We start from the raw sequence: 18925 nt of genomic DNA, 5'->3' as shown, positions 1-18925 counted from the left end.
AATGAAGGTGAGCAAGTTCTTTTTAGGTATTTGTAGGCATTCAGCCAAAGAGAAGCCTCCCCTCAAGCATACGCTGCTAACAGATGGCACGACCCACTCAGAACGACTTCATTCACTGGGTCATAATGTAATTCGAGGTGAGGTTCATTTAACAAAGTGCTTATTTTTGTCCAGGATCTGCCATGTTAAATTCTCATGAATATTAAAAGCAAGTATCGTCTGACCTCACAGTATTTTGAGTGTCAGGTTGTCTCATATAGTGTATACACCAACAACAGACACTTTATTTTTCATCTTCTCATAACAGTGCCAGCAGAAGTTGCTGGAGTGCACTCATCATACTGAAGCATCAGTCCGCTTCTGCGTGTGTCTCACCATCACAGCTGGTAGTACGCTGCATACCAATGCATCATGTCTACAACCAAACCAACTAGTCTGCAGCAATTGCGAGTCTTTCACAAGTGACAGAACAAGTGACAGGGGCTCTTGTTTTGTTTGTTTGTGTGTTTTTTTTTTCAGGCTGAAAGTAATTGTTTTCAGCCTGAACGGTTGTTAAAAACAAAAGTCATGTACCGGTAATCATATTTATTCAAATAAAAAACAGAGATACAAATGCAAACTGTACATTAATTTAAAAAGCATTCATTCCCCTTATTGACATTCACGTTCAGAGAAAAGCTACATGTATAGAAAATGGGTTAAAGGTTTCAAAAAGGAATAAACAGATCTTAAGGACACCTCGAATGAAATCATATTATAAATGAATCTCAGTCTAACCTATGTACAGTATTTACAGTTTTTCGTCTCTCACTACCATAAATTACAAAAAAATACTTGATGAAACACTAGTCTCATTAAACTCAGTCTTTTAAAACCACATTAAATAATATTTTTTTTTCAATTAAGGAATAAGTTTTAAATATGATTCTCTCTCTCTCTCTCTCTCTCTCTCTCCCTCGCAATGTCTTTCCGACACAAATATCCTGCAGAAAATGAAAGAAAATCCTGTTTTAAATAAAATGGGATGACAGCAAAATGACCTCAATCAAATAAATTATCTGTCCTGGGGTGTGGACAACAACAGTGCACAATAAGATTGTGCACTCGCACGGGTCTCTATCAGCTCTTGTGCAAACAGTGAGTCACTAAAAGCAGTGTCTTGGGCTTTGACAAGAGTCTCAAGACATACCCAAATCGTATTTTTTTTAAGGCGAGGACTTAAAAGTCACTTGAGAAAATTCTGCCCGGGGGTTTCAGGAACATGTCTGATGACATCGTAGATTGTGGTGTGCATATCCTGAAGTGACTCCAGCCGAGCCAGAGATCTGCATGATGCCTGCAGGACAGTAGGGAGAAAAACATCCATTTAACAGCTCTTGCTGCTTTTGGGGGCAAATGTGGGAGGGAGAAAAAGAAAGAAAAAAACATACTTGTGCAGATTCCATTTTCCCAGGCATGGAGACAAATTCATAGATGCCAAAGTCTTCAGATGCATCTTCATGGCCTGTTGATGAATGTATATAGAGTGAGTGAAATGTCATGTCTGCGTTTATTTATTTTTGTTTGCAAGCGCCTTTTGTTAATTCCCCATTTTCCCCCCTTGGATCCTTGTGTGTAGCGTTTTCTGTTTTGCGTTTTTGATCAGAAACATTTTTGTGATTCGCATTTTGTCTGTGACCGAATTTCTGAGATCCTAAACATTGATGGGTTTATTCCGAACCTGTCATGAAAAAGAATGACTAATAACACATGTGTACAGAAGAGTTGCGATAGAAGCAGTGTCTTACCGGATCGATGTGGTCGTTTCTGATCAGAGATTGGTCTGGGAAAAAAAGTTGTTCTAAGTAGAAGATGATAGCAATCTGTATTTGAATCACATGACTTCATTGAATAGTTTGCTTTTGTCCTTACCTGTTATAAATTCTCATGAGCACTGCGGATAAGACGGAAGGAGGGAAAATGAAAAATGAATACACGTGAGGCAGTCGAGAAAATGTGGAATCACGCATGATAACTGAGTATGGGAGTTGCAAAAAGGGCTATCTAACCTCTTTTTGGGTGACAGGCTTTCCTAAAAAATACCAGCAGCACGCTGCCGATGATGAGCAAAGAACACAAAGTAATAACAGCCAGCGGGGAGACGGCATTATTATCCTGGGTGTGCTTCTCTTTTCCTGCAAACAAACACGGGAGGGATTACAAATTATTCATGTTTATACTGCATTTGGACTGCATTAGCCGACTTTGGAACAGAAGGGGGGCGAGGTTGGAGTACCGCTCCATACAAAAAAAAAAAGACTGAAAAATGACGTAATACCAATTGTAGTAGTTAGTTGTTGTAAATTGTTGATTAAAAATAAAAATAAAAGAAATTCAAGTCACCCCGAGTTAAACCCTAACCAGTAATCAGCATAAGCCACCGCTGAGCCTTTTCTCTCCATCACCGTGACAACATATCAGCGTTCCACGCAGTCAAACCGCATGCTATAAAACTTCGTCAACAAATACAACAGCTCTTATGCTCTGTTTACTTTCCCACACACTGAACTTTAATACGGGACTCCAGGCAGTGAAACCTAGCAACGGAGATAAAAACGCGCTGTTCATGAGCCATAGTCGTCATAATCAGGTTTCACTTCCCCGCCAAGCGCGGAATCGGTAGCCCTAGACCTAATATGACCTCATCTGATTTCCCTGAATGTTTATCGCGCAATTCCCCGAAACACCCCGCGCTTTTGATTCTCGTCATTTTCCACCCAACCTGTTCCAAGGCTGGCGACCACCAAGGTAAACTGGGTCTCGTCTTGCTTCTGCGTCACATTGTTGAAGGCACGGCACAGGTACTCCTCAGCCTGGGCCAGTTTGTAGGAGAGAACCTCCAAGCGCGGGCCCTCGGTGATGACCCGCGTCGTGTTGCGTCGCTTGGAGACCCACACGTAGCTGTTGGGCGGGTTGGATTCAGCCTGGCACTCAAAGAAGACCACTTCTCCTGGGTTGATGGTGAACACCTCCCCTGTGCGGAGGCCTTGGTCAGAGTTCACCTCTAAGTTGTACGGCCCATCTAGGGAGGATATAAATGGGTCGGGGGGAAAACAAAAATCATACATCAGAAAATGTCAATCTCCAACCGTCTCGAAACTCGCACATGGTCATGTCACGATTCGGTTTAGGGACCAACAGGTGGCACTGTAGAGCTCGCTCAGTCCTTTTATAGGCCTGATAGGGACCAACAGGTGGCACTGTAGAGCTCACCTGGCAGCTGCACACCTGTTGGTCGTAGGTAATCAGGCCTATAAAAGGACTGATTACCTACGTCAAAGGTAATAGGTCATAGGTCATAGGTAATCAGTCCTTTTATAGGCCTGATTACCTACGACCAACAGGTGTGCAGCTGCCAGGTGAGCTCTACAGTGCCACCTGTTGGTCCCTAAACCGAATCGTGACAGTATAAAAGGACTGATTACCTATGACCAACAGGTGTGCAGCTGCCAGGGGAGCTCTACAGTGCCACCTGTTGGTCCCTAAACCGAATCGTGACAGGTCAACTGTCAAAGAAAGGCAATAGATTGGACCAGATTAAGGAGAAAGCCCACTCACAGTAAACGGTGAGATCCGAGGCCTTTCTGCATCTCTCCTGGCTGACAGGGTTGCTCGCCACACAGCGGTAACTTCCTTTGTCCTCCTTTTTCACTGGACTGATCAGTAGAGTGGACTTGTCTTTGGAAAAGTGATATCTGTCACTGACACCCAGAAGGACGTTGTCTCTGTACCACTGAAACACAACTCTGGTTCCTCTCTCCACCGAACATGTCCACGTCACGTTGGCCTTGTCCTCAACGACTGCGTAAGATGGGCTCCTTTCGATGACTGGCGTGGATACGGGAACTGAGAAGCGAAAACAAGCGTGTGCATTTTGAGATCAGCTACAATAACTCACATGACTTGATGCGTCAAACTCATGTAAACTCACCGTCCACAGTGACGCGCACTGTGTGCTCCTCTTTCAAAACCCGCCCCGACTTGTTGAGAAACTCAATGTTGAGATTGAGGTGATAATCGCCTTCGTCGCGCCGGTTTAATGTTCGTATCAGCAAAGACATATTGGGCTCTTTGAAAAAGACGTGGTTGCGGTACATCATGTTAGGAATGGAGGACTCTTTGGTAAATGTCACCAGAGTGGTCCTGTTGCCGCTCGCGGTGGTGTGGGACCACGTTCCCTGGATATTCGCCTCATCCAATCGGAAGTATATGTCAACCGGCAGGCGGAGGGACTTTCCCTCGATGCCGTGGCGTGTTGATGAAGGGACGTGGATGAATCTTGCATTGACATCTGTGAGATGAGGAAGAAGAGTTGGTTTTTACAGTCATTGAGCACAGTCCAGTGTAGGGCTGATTGAGTTTTTAAAATAATCGTATTGCAATGTTTATCCCCTCAATATTCCAATTGTGATTATTTAAAAAAAACAAAAGTCTACCATCCGACCAAAATGTTTGGTTTTTTTTGCGGGGTGATTAGAAAATCGCATTCTACAACATTGTGATATTGCCTAGTTCAGGGTATATCCCACCTCCCGGGGCCAGGTCACGTGACCCAAGGGGGGATGAGGGGGGGCGGTACATTTAGACACATCTCTTCATCATCATTTCCAGGTTGAAGAGAAACAACACAGCAGCTGTATCAACATATATAGTTCCTGTATACTACTGGGTTAATCAGAACTGAATGTTATCTCCTTTGTAAAGTGAGAATTTGCATTTCATGTCTCCTCATTGAAATGTGCCGGAATGCCTAACAGGGAGTGTAACTTGCTCATGTCAAAGCATTAATGGGGCCTTGATCAACAACTCCAGGCTTGGTCTCAGAGGTTATTTGCACTATCTCTATCCTTTTCTACCAAGTTGTCCAGATCCTCAAACTGTAATGAGTTAATATTGACACAAGTCACTGCTGTCATTGTTTGACAAGGACAAGACCTGTCTTTCAACCTCACGCCACACAAAGCAAACACGCGGGCGGTCTAAAGGCACTGGATAGCTGTTGATATGTAGCACCTCACTGACTGCTGTTGAGGGCAGTTGCCAGGGAAGGTTGTCAACACAATGCTCAACAACTTCTCACTTCAACAAATTGTGTTTCAAACAATGCCGACATTGTGAGTTCAGCACAATTAATATGACCCGCATATTAGATCTGCTGGGGGGGTTAATGTCCTTCATTGTGTTACATAAGCATCATTAATATTTCATTTGAGATGGCTGGTGTCTTTTGGCAGGGGGGGGGGGGGATCTTCACTATTACTAATTGCTTTTGGGGCACTTTTTTTTCTTTTGTAAAGTCGGAAAAGTGGAATAAAGTAGTTTTCCAGTTTCTGTTTGGATGCCAGGCTGAGAGCAAACAGCATGTGAGGGGGTGGCGGTACTGTGAGCCACTAACTTGCAAAGAGACTCTCACTGTTTGCTCGCATTGGGATATCTTCTAATGATCCTTTTCACGGTTTTCATTATTTTTATATATATGAATATACACACACACATAATTATGTGTATAGTTTGAGCTTATTGAGCTTAACTATGGCATAGAGAAACTCAACTGAAAACTTTCTGAAATTCAAAATATATTTTTAAGCAGGGCATAGTCGGTTTGCTAACTGCATTAAGTTGTAAAGCGGTGGACCTTCCATGTGCGTATTAATAGGCTAGCATTAGCCATAAAGGCACATTTTCTGCCTGGTGATCATGTAAGTTGAGGGGTTCGTTATTTTTGAATGGATGGCTCGGTAAAAGGAGAGATGGATTCCGTTTTATCCGCCGCTTTATTGAACCATAGAATGATCATAATTAATAAGATAATATTAGCTTACAATCACTTCCAAAGTGAGATTCTAATTTGTGTTTTTCAAAGAATCGACATTTTTTTTCATCATTAAAAAAATTAATAATAATTATAGCTGTCCAATCTTGCGTCAAAATAACGTGCTAAGTTGGGATGAGAAGAGGTAATCATTAAAAAGTCGTCAATATTCAAACACCTTTCACGCCGATCGAATGCAAATGGCAGGAGTTTCAATTTGACATGGAAAATCCAATTTACTAGTTAAGCATATCTGTCCATCAAATCTAATCAGAGCAGGTTGGTGTGCTTGTAGTGAGGCTAAAATTAGGTAAACGTTTGATACACACACACACACACCTCCTTTCCGAACAAATGCTACTTCCTCCATGTTACTCCATGTTTCCATGCTCCTTATCACAATGACTTAACTACTCTGCTAGCCGTTATGCACTAAATAATAGATGCGGCACCCACACCCTAGCAACACGTTCAACTCTCCCAGGCCTGCAGGCGAGTTTCTGTGTTTTGTGTGAGAGTGCGTGTGTGTGTGTGTGTGTGTTGTCACAAGCAGGCGTGTGCCTTCATTTACACCAGCTGGGACACACTGAAAAGACAAAATAAGGAGAAGTGTGCCGAGCCCGCTGCTTAACTGTTGCCCCAAACAAAGTGGTCATTGTTGTGGTCATACACTGCTGCAGTGATGGTAAAGCTTGTACACGCACGCACGCGCGCGCACACACACACACACACACACACACACAAACAAACACTCAAGGTAAGGAAGGGCATACATACACTTCCAAACAATTGCAAGAGAAGACCCATACATACTCACACCTGCCTCTTATCACCTTCACAACCAAGTAAGTTGTTTGGATACTAAATAAAGTCAGCCAGTGCGTGTCCAAAGGCAAGTTTAGGTCTCCCACCTTGCTCAAAGATAAGACAAACACATCTCCTTAAGGATGTAGCGGTTAATTTGAGATGTTGTGTTTGGGTAAGGTTGTCTCAAAATGAGTCACAGAGCGGTGGTGTTGCCCAATTCTTTTCTCCACTGCCTTTTGAAAAATTAATCTCATGCTGGCAACATTCAAAAAGCAAAGTTACACAGCCAGGATTGTGGATGAAAAGAATTTGTCAATAAACAAGATTCAGACCACAAAATTTACTGAAGACATATTCCAATTAGAGTAGAGTACGGGTAAATTCACACTTATAAAGCTTTTTTTTGTTGTTGTTGTTGTTTTAATGGTGACAAGAGGTGACAGAATGCCCTTTTGGGTGCGTTTTGGTTCTGAATGTTCTTTTTGTATTGTTCATGTCATATTTTCATTTTAAACCAAACATTAAGAAAATATACCAAGACTGCATTTCGGATGTGTGTAATTGCTGCAGAAAAATGTCTCATTTAACATTTTCTCACTTCCAAAAAATAAAATAAATAAAAATAATAATAATGAAATTTTCCTCCATGTTAACGTTTTTCATCCCTCTCATCATCCCATCAGCAGCGCTCACCTGTTAGCAGGACCATCAGCAAGCAGATGCGAAGTACCATTCCCCCCATGGCCTTCATGGCATCTTATCCTCTTGGGACTTGTGAGGAATGAGAAATTAACAAGGGAGGCGGTAGAGTGATGATTGAGGAGGGAGTAGAGAAGTGCGACTGGTTGTGGTGACTACATTTGCCAGGGAAATGAGATGAGCAAGCTTCAGCAGCAAGGCTCCTCCCATGTGACATCAGGTGAGGGAAGAAGAAGAAGAGGTTCACCTGAGTGGAAGGACAGTATGCCCCCCCCCAATCACACACACACAAACATAGTCCTGCCTTAAGGCTGAAGGTTTCATTTCATCACAGAAACTGAGACATTTGTGTGTAAATTAATAGTTTCAACGCCAGACTTGGAAACCTGAATCTTGACGGTAAAGCTTTTTACATCAATCCCTTAAGGTGTGTACATGTGTCGGGAGGGGCAGGGAAAAAAAAAACAGTTCGACAGCTTAGAAGTACAGGACTCAAATTTGGTATAAACCGGTCGTGCTGTGACATGATTTGGTAAACGGCAAAACCGACACTGCTCTGCTTAAGCGTTCACATCGCTGACCTTCAAGTTGTCCTGAAGGTGCATAACCTCGTCCATCTGAAAGAGAAATGTGACTTGACAACTTTTAAAAAATAAAGCTTATATGACCCAACCCCCACGCCACCCACCCCCAAGGAAATGAAAAATATCAATAGGTAGAAATATAAGAAGAGCAGATCTGTAGTCCGTAAGTGTTTGCTGTAAATTGTGAGGGTCATTGAATATGTGATGAAACTTGGCACGTACCTTATGAATGAAGCCATTGTTGGCAGTGTAAATGAACGCCCCCATTTGGTGATGGCACCATAGAGAGAAAATGAACAATCGCCAGTGTCGATTTTTTATAACAGGCACACAAGCACACAATTTGCATATTAGACTCAGAAATATCGGAATATTAACAACATGGTGCAGATATAAATATTTAATGTTTGCAGTAATGTTTAAGTTCAGGAGTTCTTGAGTATTTTTTTAAACCATTTGAAATAACTGTTGCAGGTATCCAGGCCAACATAAATCCTTTATTAACTGTACAGGCTATGTTTTAAGTAACATCATGACATTCTTAAAACCTCTTTAAGGTGAAAATAAACATTTCTTTACTGAAGTTGACACACCACACAAACATTGTTTGACAAAGTTGAATTAAGAAAAAAAATATCGGTAAGTACTGGATATCAATTGAGACTTCAAATGACGAACACATCAACCCATTTTCTGTCAAACATTGTGGGCGTGTCCGCTGAACGTGCTAAAACGATGTTTGCTCAACTGTCAACTGCCAATTAAATCCACTTCCATGACCCGGAACAATGTAGGCTTCTTTTTCTAACCGCATCCATATCATGACGACATGTTTCAGGTTCCAGTGGCTGAGCTACAGCCCACTGGATCATCGCTTCATGGGTGCAGGCCTGTCCACCAGACGCGCTCTATCAAGGCCCACCTGGCTTCAGAAAGGGCCACTGGTGACTCACGTGATTTGATCAGTGCTTCGTCCAGTCCCTCGCCTAGTTGCTGTTTGCCCTGGGTGACCCAACCCAGGGGCATAACCCCCCCGACAACATATTAAGTCCTGGGACAATTTGGACACACAAACCCCTCCACCACGATAAGGTGAGATCGCAAATGGGGCTTGGACTTGTGAGTCTGTGTGAGTGTGTAACTATATTTTTTTTTTAGCATGTCACACATCACACGATGATGGTTTCATGTTTTGTTTTTGTTTGACTTTGGAGAAAGTCAATGACCACAGTTTTGGTTTGGTTTAGCTGAAGGAAAATATGGTTCATCAAGTTGTTGATTTCCTTTAGACCAGGGGTCCCCAAACATTTTGGATCGAAGATCTACTTTTCGATCAACTAACCTCCCGGGATCTACCCTTACCCCCACCCCACCCCCACCCCCGTGACGTAATCACGCGCCACCGTAAATTGACCTGTTTTATTTTATTTTAAAAATATTTTTTAGTGAAAATATGATTAGTATGCAGTGTATATTAACACAAAAATATATTAATAACATGTACGAGACACAAATGGTTGTTTGTTTTTTTTCTTCTCGACACTCCTCGGATCTACTTGGGACCTGTCTTAGATCTACCTGTAGATCAGGATCTACCTAATGGGCACCCCTGCTTTAGACAGTGATACAATGCGTCAATCGAACAAATCATTTGTTTCAATTGATAAATGTGGCTGGCTGTCATCCAAATAGCGATGGGAGCCAACAGTTATTTTTTTTTCCTGTGAGTTGCAACTTAACCAATAGATGGAGTCATTGCATCATCCCAATCACGTGAAAAGAGCCATCAAGTCATCGTTGGAGCACTTGGTTGTTCATTTTACATTTTTTGTACATTTTTTTCGACTAAAGAGTAAAACTATTTCCATTGCATGCTTGTTGGCCAACTGAAGTAATGTTTCTCTCACTCTCTCTCCCTCTCTCTAACTTGTGACTTCAGTGTTTACTGCTCTGAATAGCTTCAACATCCAGTTTGATACAATAATAGTTTGGAAAATAAATATAATTTAACATTTCCTTAAATTCTGATCTTGTGATGCCTTGAGACGAGCTATGACTGCTTAAAGGCACTTTTGTCAATTTCTATTTGCGTTTTTGTTGTTGTTGGGGAGGGGGGGTTGCATCATGTGACTGTAAACATACTTCCACTGGTTATTCTTGAAGACTATTTGTCATTCTCTTCAGCTAGTTTCAAGATGCTGTAAAGACATATGATTCTAGTCAGAAGGACTATTTTCTGTTTGAGGCCTTAAGTGAAGATTCGTGTTTAAAGAACTGGAGCAACAAGTACTGCAATATGTACTCGTAAAAATAAAATGTGTGATGTATGCAGTAAGTTTAGTTCTCCTTCGACAAGAAAGAAAGATATTGAGAAACACAAATGGAACCTCAGGCTGTGACCTTTTGGCTTGGTGAGAAACTCTGAAGCAGAACTTGTATATGGTCACAATAGTGCTTAAATGACGTACACGGGGGGCGGCCCGGTGGTCCAGTGGTTAGCGCCTCGACCTCACAGTGCAGAGGTACCGGGTTCAATTCCATCTCCGGCCTCCCTGTGTGGAGTTTGCATGCTCTCCCCGGGCCTGCGTGGGTTTTCTCCGGGTACTCCGGTTTCCTCCCACATTCCAAAAACACGCATGGCTGAGTGAACAGTCTAAATTATCCCTTGGTGTGAGTTTGAGGGCGGGTGGTTGTTCGTCTCTGTGTGCCCTGCAATTGGCTGACAATGGATAGATAACGTACTTTGCTGTTTCAATATGATATAAGGAAGAAGTCATAAATTCGCCCTAAACTCGGGATTGTCATCAAGAATTATGACTCAAACAAGCACTCAATTGTTCTGTGACTCTCATCAATACACACAAACAGATTAGCACATAAAACACATCCATCTTCTGAACCGCTTGATCCTCACTGGGATAGGCTCCAGCAAACCCCCCGCGACATAAAACACAACTCTTTTGTTTTTATCAGATGGAAGACAACGTGACCGGCCATGACACTTTTCCAAGAACCAGGACGCCAAAGCTGAGTCACGCACATGCGACACAACCTCAAACGAGGGCCCCCCGTTTGAGGTTCTTGCTGTACTTGAAAATGTCACTTTTTCCACTTCCAGTCTCCCAGGCGGTGACTGCTGCCCCCATTTCACCACTGCTCTACTTGACTGGACTGCAAGCATCAAGCTTTTCATCTTCATTCTCATCATCCTGTCATGTCCTTGTGGTACAAAGTGGGTCAAAAGGCACATTTAATTCCCACAGTCTTTTTAGGTAACAGTATTTGTTTAATCAAGGAGATTTTGTAAAACCAAACCAATTTCCAATTTTTTGGAGCAACTATTTGTGCGGACTGTAAGCTAGCACTCCCGTTTATGAGGTTCCATTTGGTGATTATTGAGCCCCCCGGTGTGCCATAACAGCACATCAAATAATCGCTTTCAACTCATCTATCATCTCATTATAGTCGACTACTTATTTTTTAAACCCTGGCAGATACTGTAAAACATTTTTCTCTTTTTGTGGATCCCTCTTCCCCCTTTGCCATCATTCCTGCTCACTGGAAGCCTTGGCCTCCATCTGCAGGCACTCAAAGCAGACACAGCACAGCAGCCCACATCAAGGCCACATTATTGGCACGTGTGTGTGTGTGTGTGTGTGTGTGTGTGTGTGTGTGTGTGTGTGTGTGTGTGTGTGTGTGTGTGTGTGTGTGTGTGTGTGGTGCAGTCATTACAGTGGGGCCACATGGGGTGTCATTGGCCCACTGTGATACAGGCTCACATATCTTTCTCTCTCGGGCAAGTGGTGTGCAGACGATAAATACCGCTGTATATTTTTAACAAATGGACTTTGGTTCTGCCTGAAAGGGCGAGCGCGTTGACAAACACCTTCACAGGCACCGTCTCCACTCTTCGATGAAAACTGAAAGTGGGCACATGCACCAGTGCCTTTTGAGGGTGTTTGATGAGCGGATGTCACGCTTCTGATTCCAACCTGAAATGTTATTTTGGCTGGCTATACACAAACGTTACCCTTTACTTGAAAGTGTGAGATACTTAAAGAGAAGTAGCGAGGCTCCAAAAGGGGTGTGGATGTTTGAATGGTATGCGAGTGATTTCATTGGATGGCAAAGGTTCCATTCATACGTTAAGATTTATAACAGAAGGAAAATGCGTCTGCTGGATGCACACATCGTGCAGAGTGTGGGCGTATGCATGTACACGCCATGCACTTAAGTTTGCACAGGAATGACACTTTGTTGACTGCCGCACCACTGAACCTTTGTATCTCTCACAGAGGAGGCGGTTCCGTTGCTCCCATGAACCGAGTGCCTAAACAAGGACTGAACTCCATTCATAATCATCTGAGAGTTTGAAGTGTGTGTCAATATGCTGTGAATGTGAAAACAACTGCAGTTTGTCTTCTTTCCAGAATACAGCACAAACATGCGCAGGGCTGTAAGTGTGAGCGTGCGTTTGTGTGCATGTGACACAGTGTCTGGTGGAAGGAGCCTAACCCTTTAAACGCATTCCATTATCGAGCGCCCACGCACTCACCATGTGACCCGCAGTCAATGACAGGAAGTGAGCCAATGTCAAATCTTGCTGTCTGGAACCCAGATCCTCTTCCGTCACCGGTCAAAACCACACCGGACCACGTCAATCTAAGGCTGCGCTTGTGCATTATGCATGATTGTCCATTAAAATGCAAGTCACTGAAGCAGACGTGACTCTTAACGGTAGTTGGCACTGATAAAAATGCAGTCATGTTGACGTTCACTGACTTTGGCTCGGATCGGTTCTATGAAAAAAGTGCAAAAACAAATGTTCTCACGCCGAGCAGGTGTAACGCTCAGTGTGTTATTGTGCGAACCGTGAAGCAAATGAGGAAACGGCAAAGCCTTAAAATATGACATTTGTCAGCTCCAGACGTGATGGTGTAGAATGTCCGAGTTGAAATTCGCCACGGGAATTGAAATGAAAGTGAACATTTATCCCGCGGACTCTTTAATTTCCCTGTAGACTGAGAAATGCAAAATGCCTTTCATCCAACACACACATCTCTGAGAAAATGTGATGTTTACCTTGGTGCAAATGCCGCAAACTCGACCGGTGTCTGAGGGCATGTGCCTGTGTGGCTGGTTGCACGTGCATGCATAAAGAGTTGAATGGACACAGCCACCTCTATGTTCGCTCCTGCAATAAACTGGCTGCTAAGACACACTGCCATCAGAGGCCGAAAATCAGTCCTCCCTTTGCCAAGGATTGCGCTTGTCCTTTATGCTTCACACCATCGTAAAACGTGGGATAAGGGAAAACAACACTGTACTTGCCACCAATAGGCGGTAAAAGGAGCCATTAATGTCACTTGACCAACGTAAAGCACAACCAGCCTGCATGCTCTTCAAATTGCTATGGAAGTTAGACGCCCGCCCCCCTAAAAAAAACACACAAAAAAAACAGTAATTGCGAAAATTGAAAAAGGGGAATTGCATTGCCCCTTTTTGCAGTCTTAGAGCACGCTAATGGTTTTCATCGCTCAATGTGAACCTCTGGTGCAGGGGCTTATGCGCATATAGTGGAGGAAAAGTCTTCCGAGCGTTCAATTCAGCGTAATGGCCAGTAGTGTTCTCCAATTTCCTTTCCAAAGGCCTAACATCACATCTGGAGGTCTACCCACATGAATCATCGCGGTTCCCACCAGCACATTGTTCAGATAAGAGATACCATCCATAGTTCCTGTCAGAAAAGAGGAGATGAATGGATAAGGATATCTCGCTGCAATATCAAAAGGCAGAGGTATTCCTTGTTTTGAATGTAAAGACCACAAGCATCTGATTTGAAACTGGATCTCCACAAGACAGTGGAGCAGATGTACAGACTGACTTGCTCAAAGCCACATTTTCTGAAATGACTCAAAGGCTTTACATACAGTAGCAAAATATGTACAAAGTGGTTATATAACTTGACACTTCATGGGTGGAAAGCCCCCGCCCCACCCCAAGACTCCAGAGACCCAATTTTTGTACACAAGCTAACGACATAAATCAGAATCTGCAAGTGATCGAACGAGCACACAGTGAGGAGCAGCTGTCACTTAAACACATGAATAGAGTTCAGTGGCATTGAAGTGGATCAGGCAGAGGAAGGACAGCTGGACCCGAGGGGACAATAGCACTCTCAGTTAATCATTAATACACTTAATGAACAGCAACTAGGCCCTGGAGATTCTTTTGCCAGTCCTTCCGGAATATTCCGCCTGGAACAGGAGGACGCCAACCAGCAGCTTCAGTTGATTAAACCGGCACTTGTTGATAGAGTTAATGGGGATGCAGGAGATTTAGACTACTGAGTAATGAATGACATGAGCTCTGCACAATTAATTCCCTTTTCACGCTTAACGAAAAACCCCAACACACATTTAACATCTGGTCTTTGTATTCAACTGGAGAGGATGTAATTATCATTTATTCCTGGGGTCAAACAGTTCACATTGTTTACTTAGACAGGATCCTGGTTTTGTTTAAAGAATGAAAGACACACACACACACACACACACTCCAATCGCGACTTCAGGCACCCGAGCATACATTTGACCGCACTTAACCTTATTCGACATCTGGATTTTCTCGATAATTCCAATAATGTATTCAGATGGAAGCACATTTAGAGTGTGTTTGCTCTAAATGGAGAAATCTAATTGGCTAAATGTATTTGTGATGCCGATTTTAAAAATCTCTTGACTGTTATTCCCAAAGCACAGCAGTTGTTCTCTCAAAATAGCCCAAAAATATCTGCAAAAAATTATGTCAGGTGACGGAAAGGTTTATTTTTTTGGGGGGGGGGGGTGGGATGTGGACGAGAAAAAAATAAGGGCAGATTCTGAAAAAATAAATACCGGTAATCTCGAAAAGTTTACATGCATCTCTAATTGTAAAGAGCAAAACAAACCAAAAAAATTGCTTGTAGTTTGCAGTGGCTTGAAGCTGCTCTGCATCATACTGAGAGGATACCAAGGTTTTGGTTACTTTATTTAGTAAACCGTCAAGCAATGATTAGCATTCATTAACTTTACCTAATGAAATGGCCCATGTGAATACAGAAACATTTCCAACACGGTTGCCAAGTGGTAAGACCTGAAGCGTTTTGGGGTGACAACGTAGGTTACCATAGTGATGCAGCCTGTTGAAAAGTTTTGTTCTCATTCAGCGACAGACAAGAGACGAAAATGTTAATTTCTTTGAACTACCATTCCGCAATGATTGCACTTCAACTGAAACCTGACCAACCTGAACTGTATTTGATAATGAGTTCATGCCGTATTCAACTCCCTCCCATGACATCATTCAATGAGCGCAGACAGATTATTAATAAAAGAGGTTTCGTTTAATTCTTCGGTGTCTAACTTTGTGTGCACCTACAGTACTGAATAATGCGTGTGACACCTTAGTGACCACTTGCATTTGTTTGTGTGTCTGCATGCGCTTATGTGTCCAACTCTGGCCCTCCCCATCTCTGGAGGCGGCAGGTGTTCCTGTGTCCCCGCAAAAGAGCAGGTTTTTATGTCGCCTCCTCAAGCTAGTGGCTTGGTTGTCATAGCGATGGCTCAACAGAAAGAGGCTTGTGTCTGGGGGCCTGTGCCGGGGAGAAGGGAAGGGACAAGGACAAGGGAAGAGGAGAAACGGGGCTTTACGTGCGCCACGCACTTGGGACTCGAGTCAATGAAGCGAAAGAGAGGAAATCAAGTGACTGAGGCACATCAAAAGCCAGATTTTGGCTGGCATCATGTCATGTCGGCATCAAATGAGGCTACCGATCACAAGTGATTCTTATCAACCGGCGACAATTGTTGGAACTTTAAAAGGCATCCGATATCACAGGTGATAGATTCCTCCCTCGGATGAGACAGCTGTCTGCTCAGAGACCTCAGGCTTTTCACTCTACCTGTGGAATGGAGCCCCCACGCCCCGCCCCAACCCTTCCAGGTCCACTCCCCAAACCCGACCCTAATAAGTGGTAGACAGGCCCATAATCAATCTCATCTGTTGTCTGTATGCATATGTCCGCACGTGTGTATTTGTGTTTGTGCGTGCGTGTAAGGAGATCTGGGAGCGACTGCGAGTCACCTGCCCCTTGTTGGCTTCTTGGGTCTCCCACGGGAGCTTTGTAATTCTCTCTTGGCTGAGCTGATGAGCAGCTGCCACAGGCACACTTACAAAAAAACACACACAGGGATACAATCAAACACAGAGACGTTTGCACTCTGATTTAATCGTCTTTTGTCCACTCTTGGAAATTAGTCAAAATGACAGCTGTAGGACATTTTAACTTAGATAACCTGGCTTTTTATGGCCTTTGCCAATGCAAAAGGGAGATGTACTGCTTGTGACTGGCGCTTTGTTCAATTTCAAGATTGCATCAATATTATTATTTTATTTATTTATCAAAAAGCTTGTTAAAAAAACTGATCTCAATTTATTCCTACATTCCCACGCTTGATGAAAGCACATCAAGTATGGAATATTTTTTGCCCTGCTCACCCTCTGACATTTGGATTTTTTTGCCTCTTTTATTGCCGCTTCTCCTCTCTCCTGTGTCCCTTTTATCTTACTCCGACAAGAGGTTAAGTGGCGATCATCGAAGTAAAGTTGTTTCTGTAAAGATGGAAAAGGGATCCCTTCGTGTGTGATCCTTCCTCAAGGTTTCTTCCTTTTATTGCCCGAAATAATTTTTCTTTTGTTTCCCTCAACAGTTTTTCTCTCTTTTTTTTTCTGCCTTGACAGAGGGTTTTGGCCGGGGGGTTCGTTGTGGGCCCTTTGAGACTCTTTATTTGATCATAGGCTGTATAAATAAACTCGACTTGTTTTAAACTGTGATAAAATGAGCAATTTATCTCCTTTAAAATGATGAAGTAGGGCACCACAAAGTTGCAGGATTGTTCCAAAATGATGAAAGTTTTGAGGAATGGCTCACAAGAAAGCTGCAGATTTGCAAAGCTTACTTCCACAATATAACTCCTAGTGTGTGTGTATATATACAGTATATATACACGCGCACACATGGCATGCATCCAATGATGTCTAATATCATGCTGACTGTGAGGAAATGTGCCCACAGCACATTTTTTAAATTACATTTATATAAAATCTCAAGGAGTGGCTCTGTCAAGCAGCATTCCTCCACACGAGGGACGCCAGTGGCAGATTCTCGCAACACAGGGCTGATTTGCCAGACGAGACTTTGCAGCAACTTGCATTGTGATTCATAACTGTGAATGGGAATGTTTTTATATTTCTGACAACTTTTGACTGACCATACGCACTTTCGCCTTTGCTGGAAATACTTTCCCTTCTTTCAGATCGCAACCTCAGTCAAGTCTTGTTACGGCGATTTATGTACATTTGGACCACATTTCGGATTTGCTTTGAGTTTGCGGTTTGGTTTGGTTTGGTTCCGTCCACTTGAAACAAGACTGACATAATATATCATCCACAATATAATCACCAATTGCAAAAGTTTCACGTGTTCAAAAATAAATGATGAAGATAAAAACGACAGTGTGCTCCCAAACGACTGGCTTGTTCCTCCTTCCTCTCCAGAAAGTGATTCCCTTTCATAAAATAAACACAGACTGTGGAAAGTTGATACAAAATATATTACATTGTCAAACACTGACATGGTAGTTGATGTGGGAAATGATATCCAACACTCATTTTCAGAATGTGTTTGGATAAATGTTTGAAAGTCTCCTCACCACACACAGTGAATAAAATTGCTTTGTTTTGCAGCACCAGAAAAGAAGCAATCATGCTAATTTAGTCCTCCCTGGGGATTGCTTTCAAAGCAGATTTCACACTAACGATGACAAAAAAAACATCTAAATTTCCACATTTAGTCAGAGGCTCATAGTTTGCTTTTGTCATTTCCAATTGCAATTTCATTACATTTGCCTAAGATGTTGGCCCTTGACTGCCAAGTTAAGCATAAGCATAGGAATCAATAGCATAAGAAATCAATCAGGCAACTTGCTCGTCTTTTCCTGGTCTTCTCATACAATAAATGCTTACCAATAGTTATGATAATGCAACTTCCACACTGCAGCTGGCCTTTCATTGAGAAAATCTGACATCAAGTCCTGTCATGTCTCAACTTTGCCCATCATGAGAAGAAACTGTTGGAAAACAAGCCTGCAATATTGATGACGACTCTTACGATCAATGGTAATTTCCTTAATTAACTTGATAGGCCTGTATTGAAGCTAAAAACAAGCATTTCTTTCACATTTGTGGAAGGAGGAAACTGCTTTGCTGATTGTGAAATGGTGAAAACTGTCTTGTGCAATATGACAATTTATGAACATTATGGCATTACATTCCTATGTTACATCCTTTTGTTTATTCGTCATTTAATTACCCAATTTGGGTCAGTCTCCCTTGCAGAAGAACTCGGATTCACACCCAAATTCTGTATTCGCTATTCATTTACCTTCTAAGCAGTGACTCCCGAATGAACTTCAGCGAGTTACTAATTGTATGGCGGCCATATCACATCTTAATTCAGGTCACCGCTGATTTCGGATTAATTTTTTTAATGTAAACTCAGCGACACAGTACCACTGGCATAAGAAGTCTGTGTCAACACTGGCGAGCTCTTGGTTTAAAAAAAAAAAAGTTGAACTGTGTCAAGTTATCAAAACCAGTGTTGTTAACAAATGACCTTACTTTTTTTACTTTAAGTTAAGTAAAAGAGTACTTCTACCAGGACTAGAATGTGTGTGTTTTTTTTATACAAGTATTTTAGGTATATTTTATTTTAGGTACTTTTTCCACCTCTTGTATGGGGTACTATTGACCAAATTAGGCTTGTTACATAACGTACTGTAGTCCAAATGACCACCGGAGCAGAAGAGTCCCCATGTCAGAGATCAAGCCCCGGGCCTTGAACCTGACCCCTTTGGGACCATCCAGGTTGAGCACTCTACGTATC

General features: G+C 42.6%; 1 protein-coding gene across 2 annotated transcripts; it reads right to left on the bottom strand.

Annotated features, from left to right (window-relative positions):
• Positions 1–570: 570 nt before the first annotated feature.
• hepacam2 (HEPACAM family member 2) lies at positions 571–7553 on the bottom strand. Of its 2 annotated transcripts, none has more exons than XM_052072217.1 (9): positions 7352–7553; positions 3971–4330; positions 3598–3885; positions 2762–3061; positions 2049–2174; positions 1912–1933; positions 1788–1840; positions 1431–1504; positions 571–1336 (listed from the first exon to the last, which is right to left on the bottom strand). In XM_052072217.1, the coding sequence occupies exons 1-9, from the start codon at positions 7407–7409 to the stop codon at positions 1226–1228; spliced, it is 1392 nt and encodes a 463-aa protein (XP_051928177.1). In that variant the 5' UTR covers positions 7410–7553; the 3' UTR covers positions 571–1225. The 2 variants fall into 2 exon arrangements, with proteins under 2 accessions (XP_051928177.1, XP_051928178.1); XM_052072218.1 differs by having other exon boundaries at positions 1788–1822.
• Between the last annotated feature and the right edge of the window lie 11372 nt (positions 7554–18925).

Source organism: Hippocampus zosterae, chromosome 7 (genome assembly GCF_025434085.1).
Source record: "Hippocampus zosterae strain Florida chromosome 7, ASM2543408v3, whole genome shotgun sequence".
Taxonomy (NCBI): domain Eukaryota; kingdom Metazoa; phylum Chordata; class Actinopteri; order Syngnathiformes; family Syngnathidae; genus Hippocampus; species Hippocampus zosterae.
Note: the sequence above shows the minus strand (reverse complement) of the source record. Positions and strands in the feature narration are given on the sequence as shown.

Excerpts from the sequence above, each read along its gene's own strand:
- hepacam2 (XM_052072217.1), bottom strand. The coding sequence starts at position 7,409 with ATGAAGGCCATGGGGGGAATGGTACTTCGCATCTGCTTGCTGATGGTC. Across the intron at positions 1,934-2,048 it reads AGCCTGTCACCCAAAAAGAG|TGCTCATGAGAATTTATAAC; the intron begins GTTAGATAGCCC and ends TCTTATCCGCAG. Across the intron at positions 1,505-1,787 it reads GAAACGACCACATCGATCCG|GCCATGAAGATGCATCTGAA; the intron begins GTAAGACACTGC and ends ATTCATCAACAG.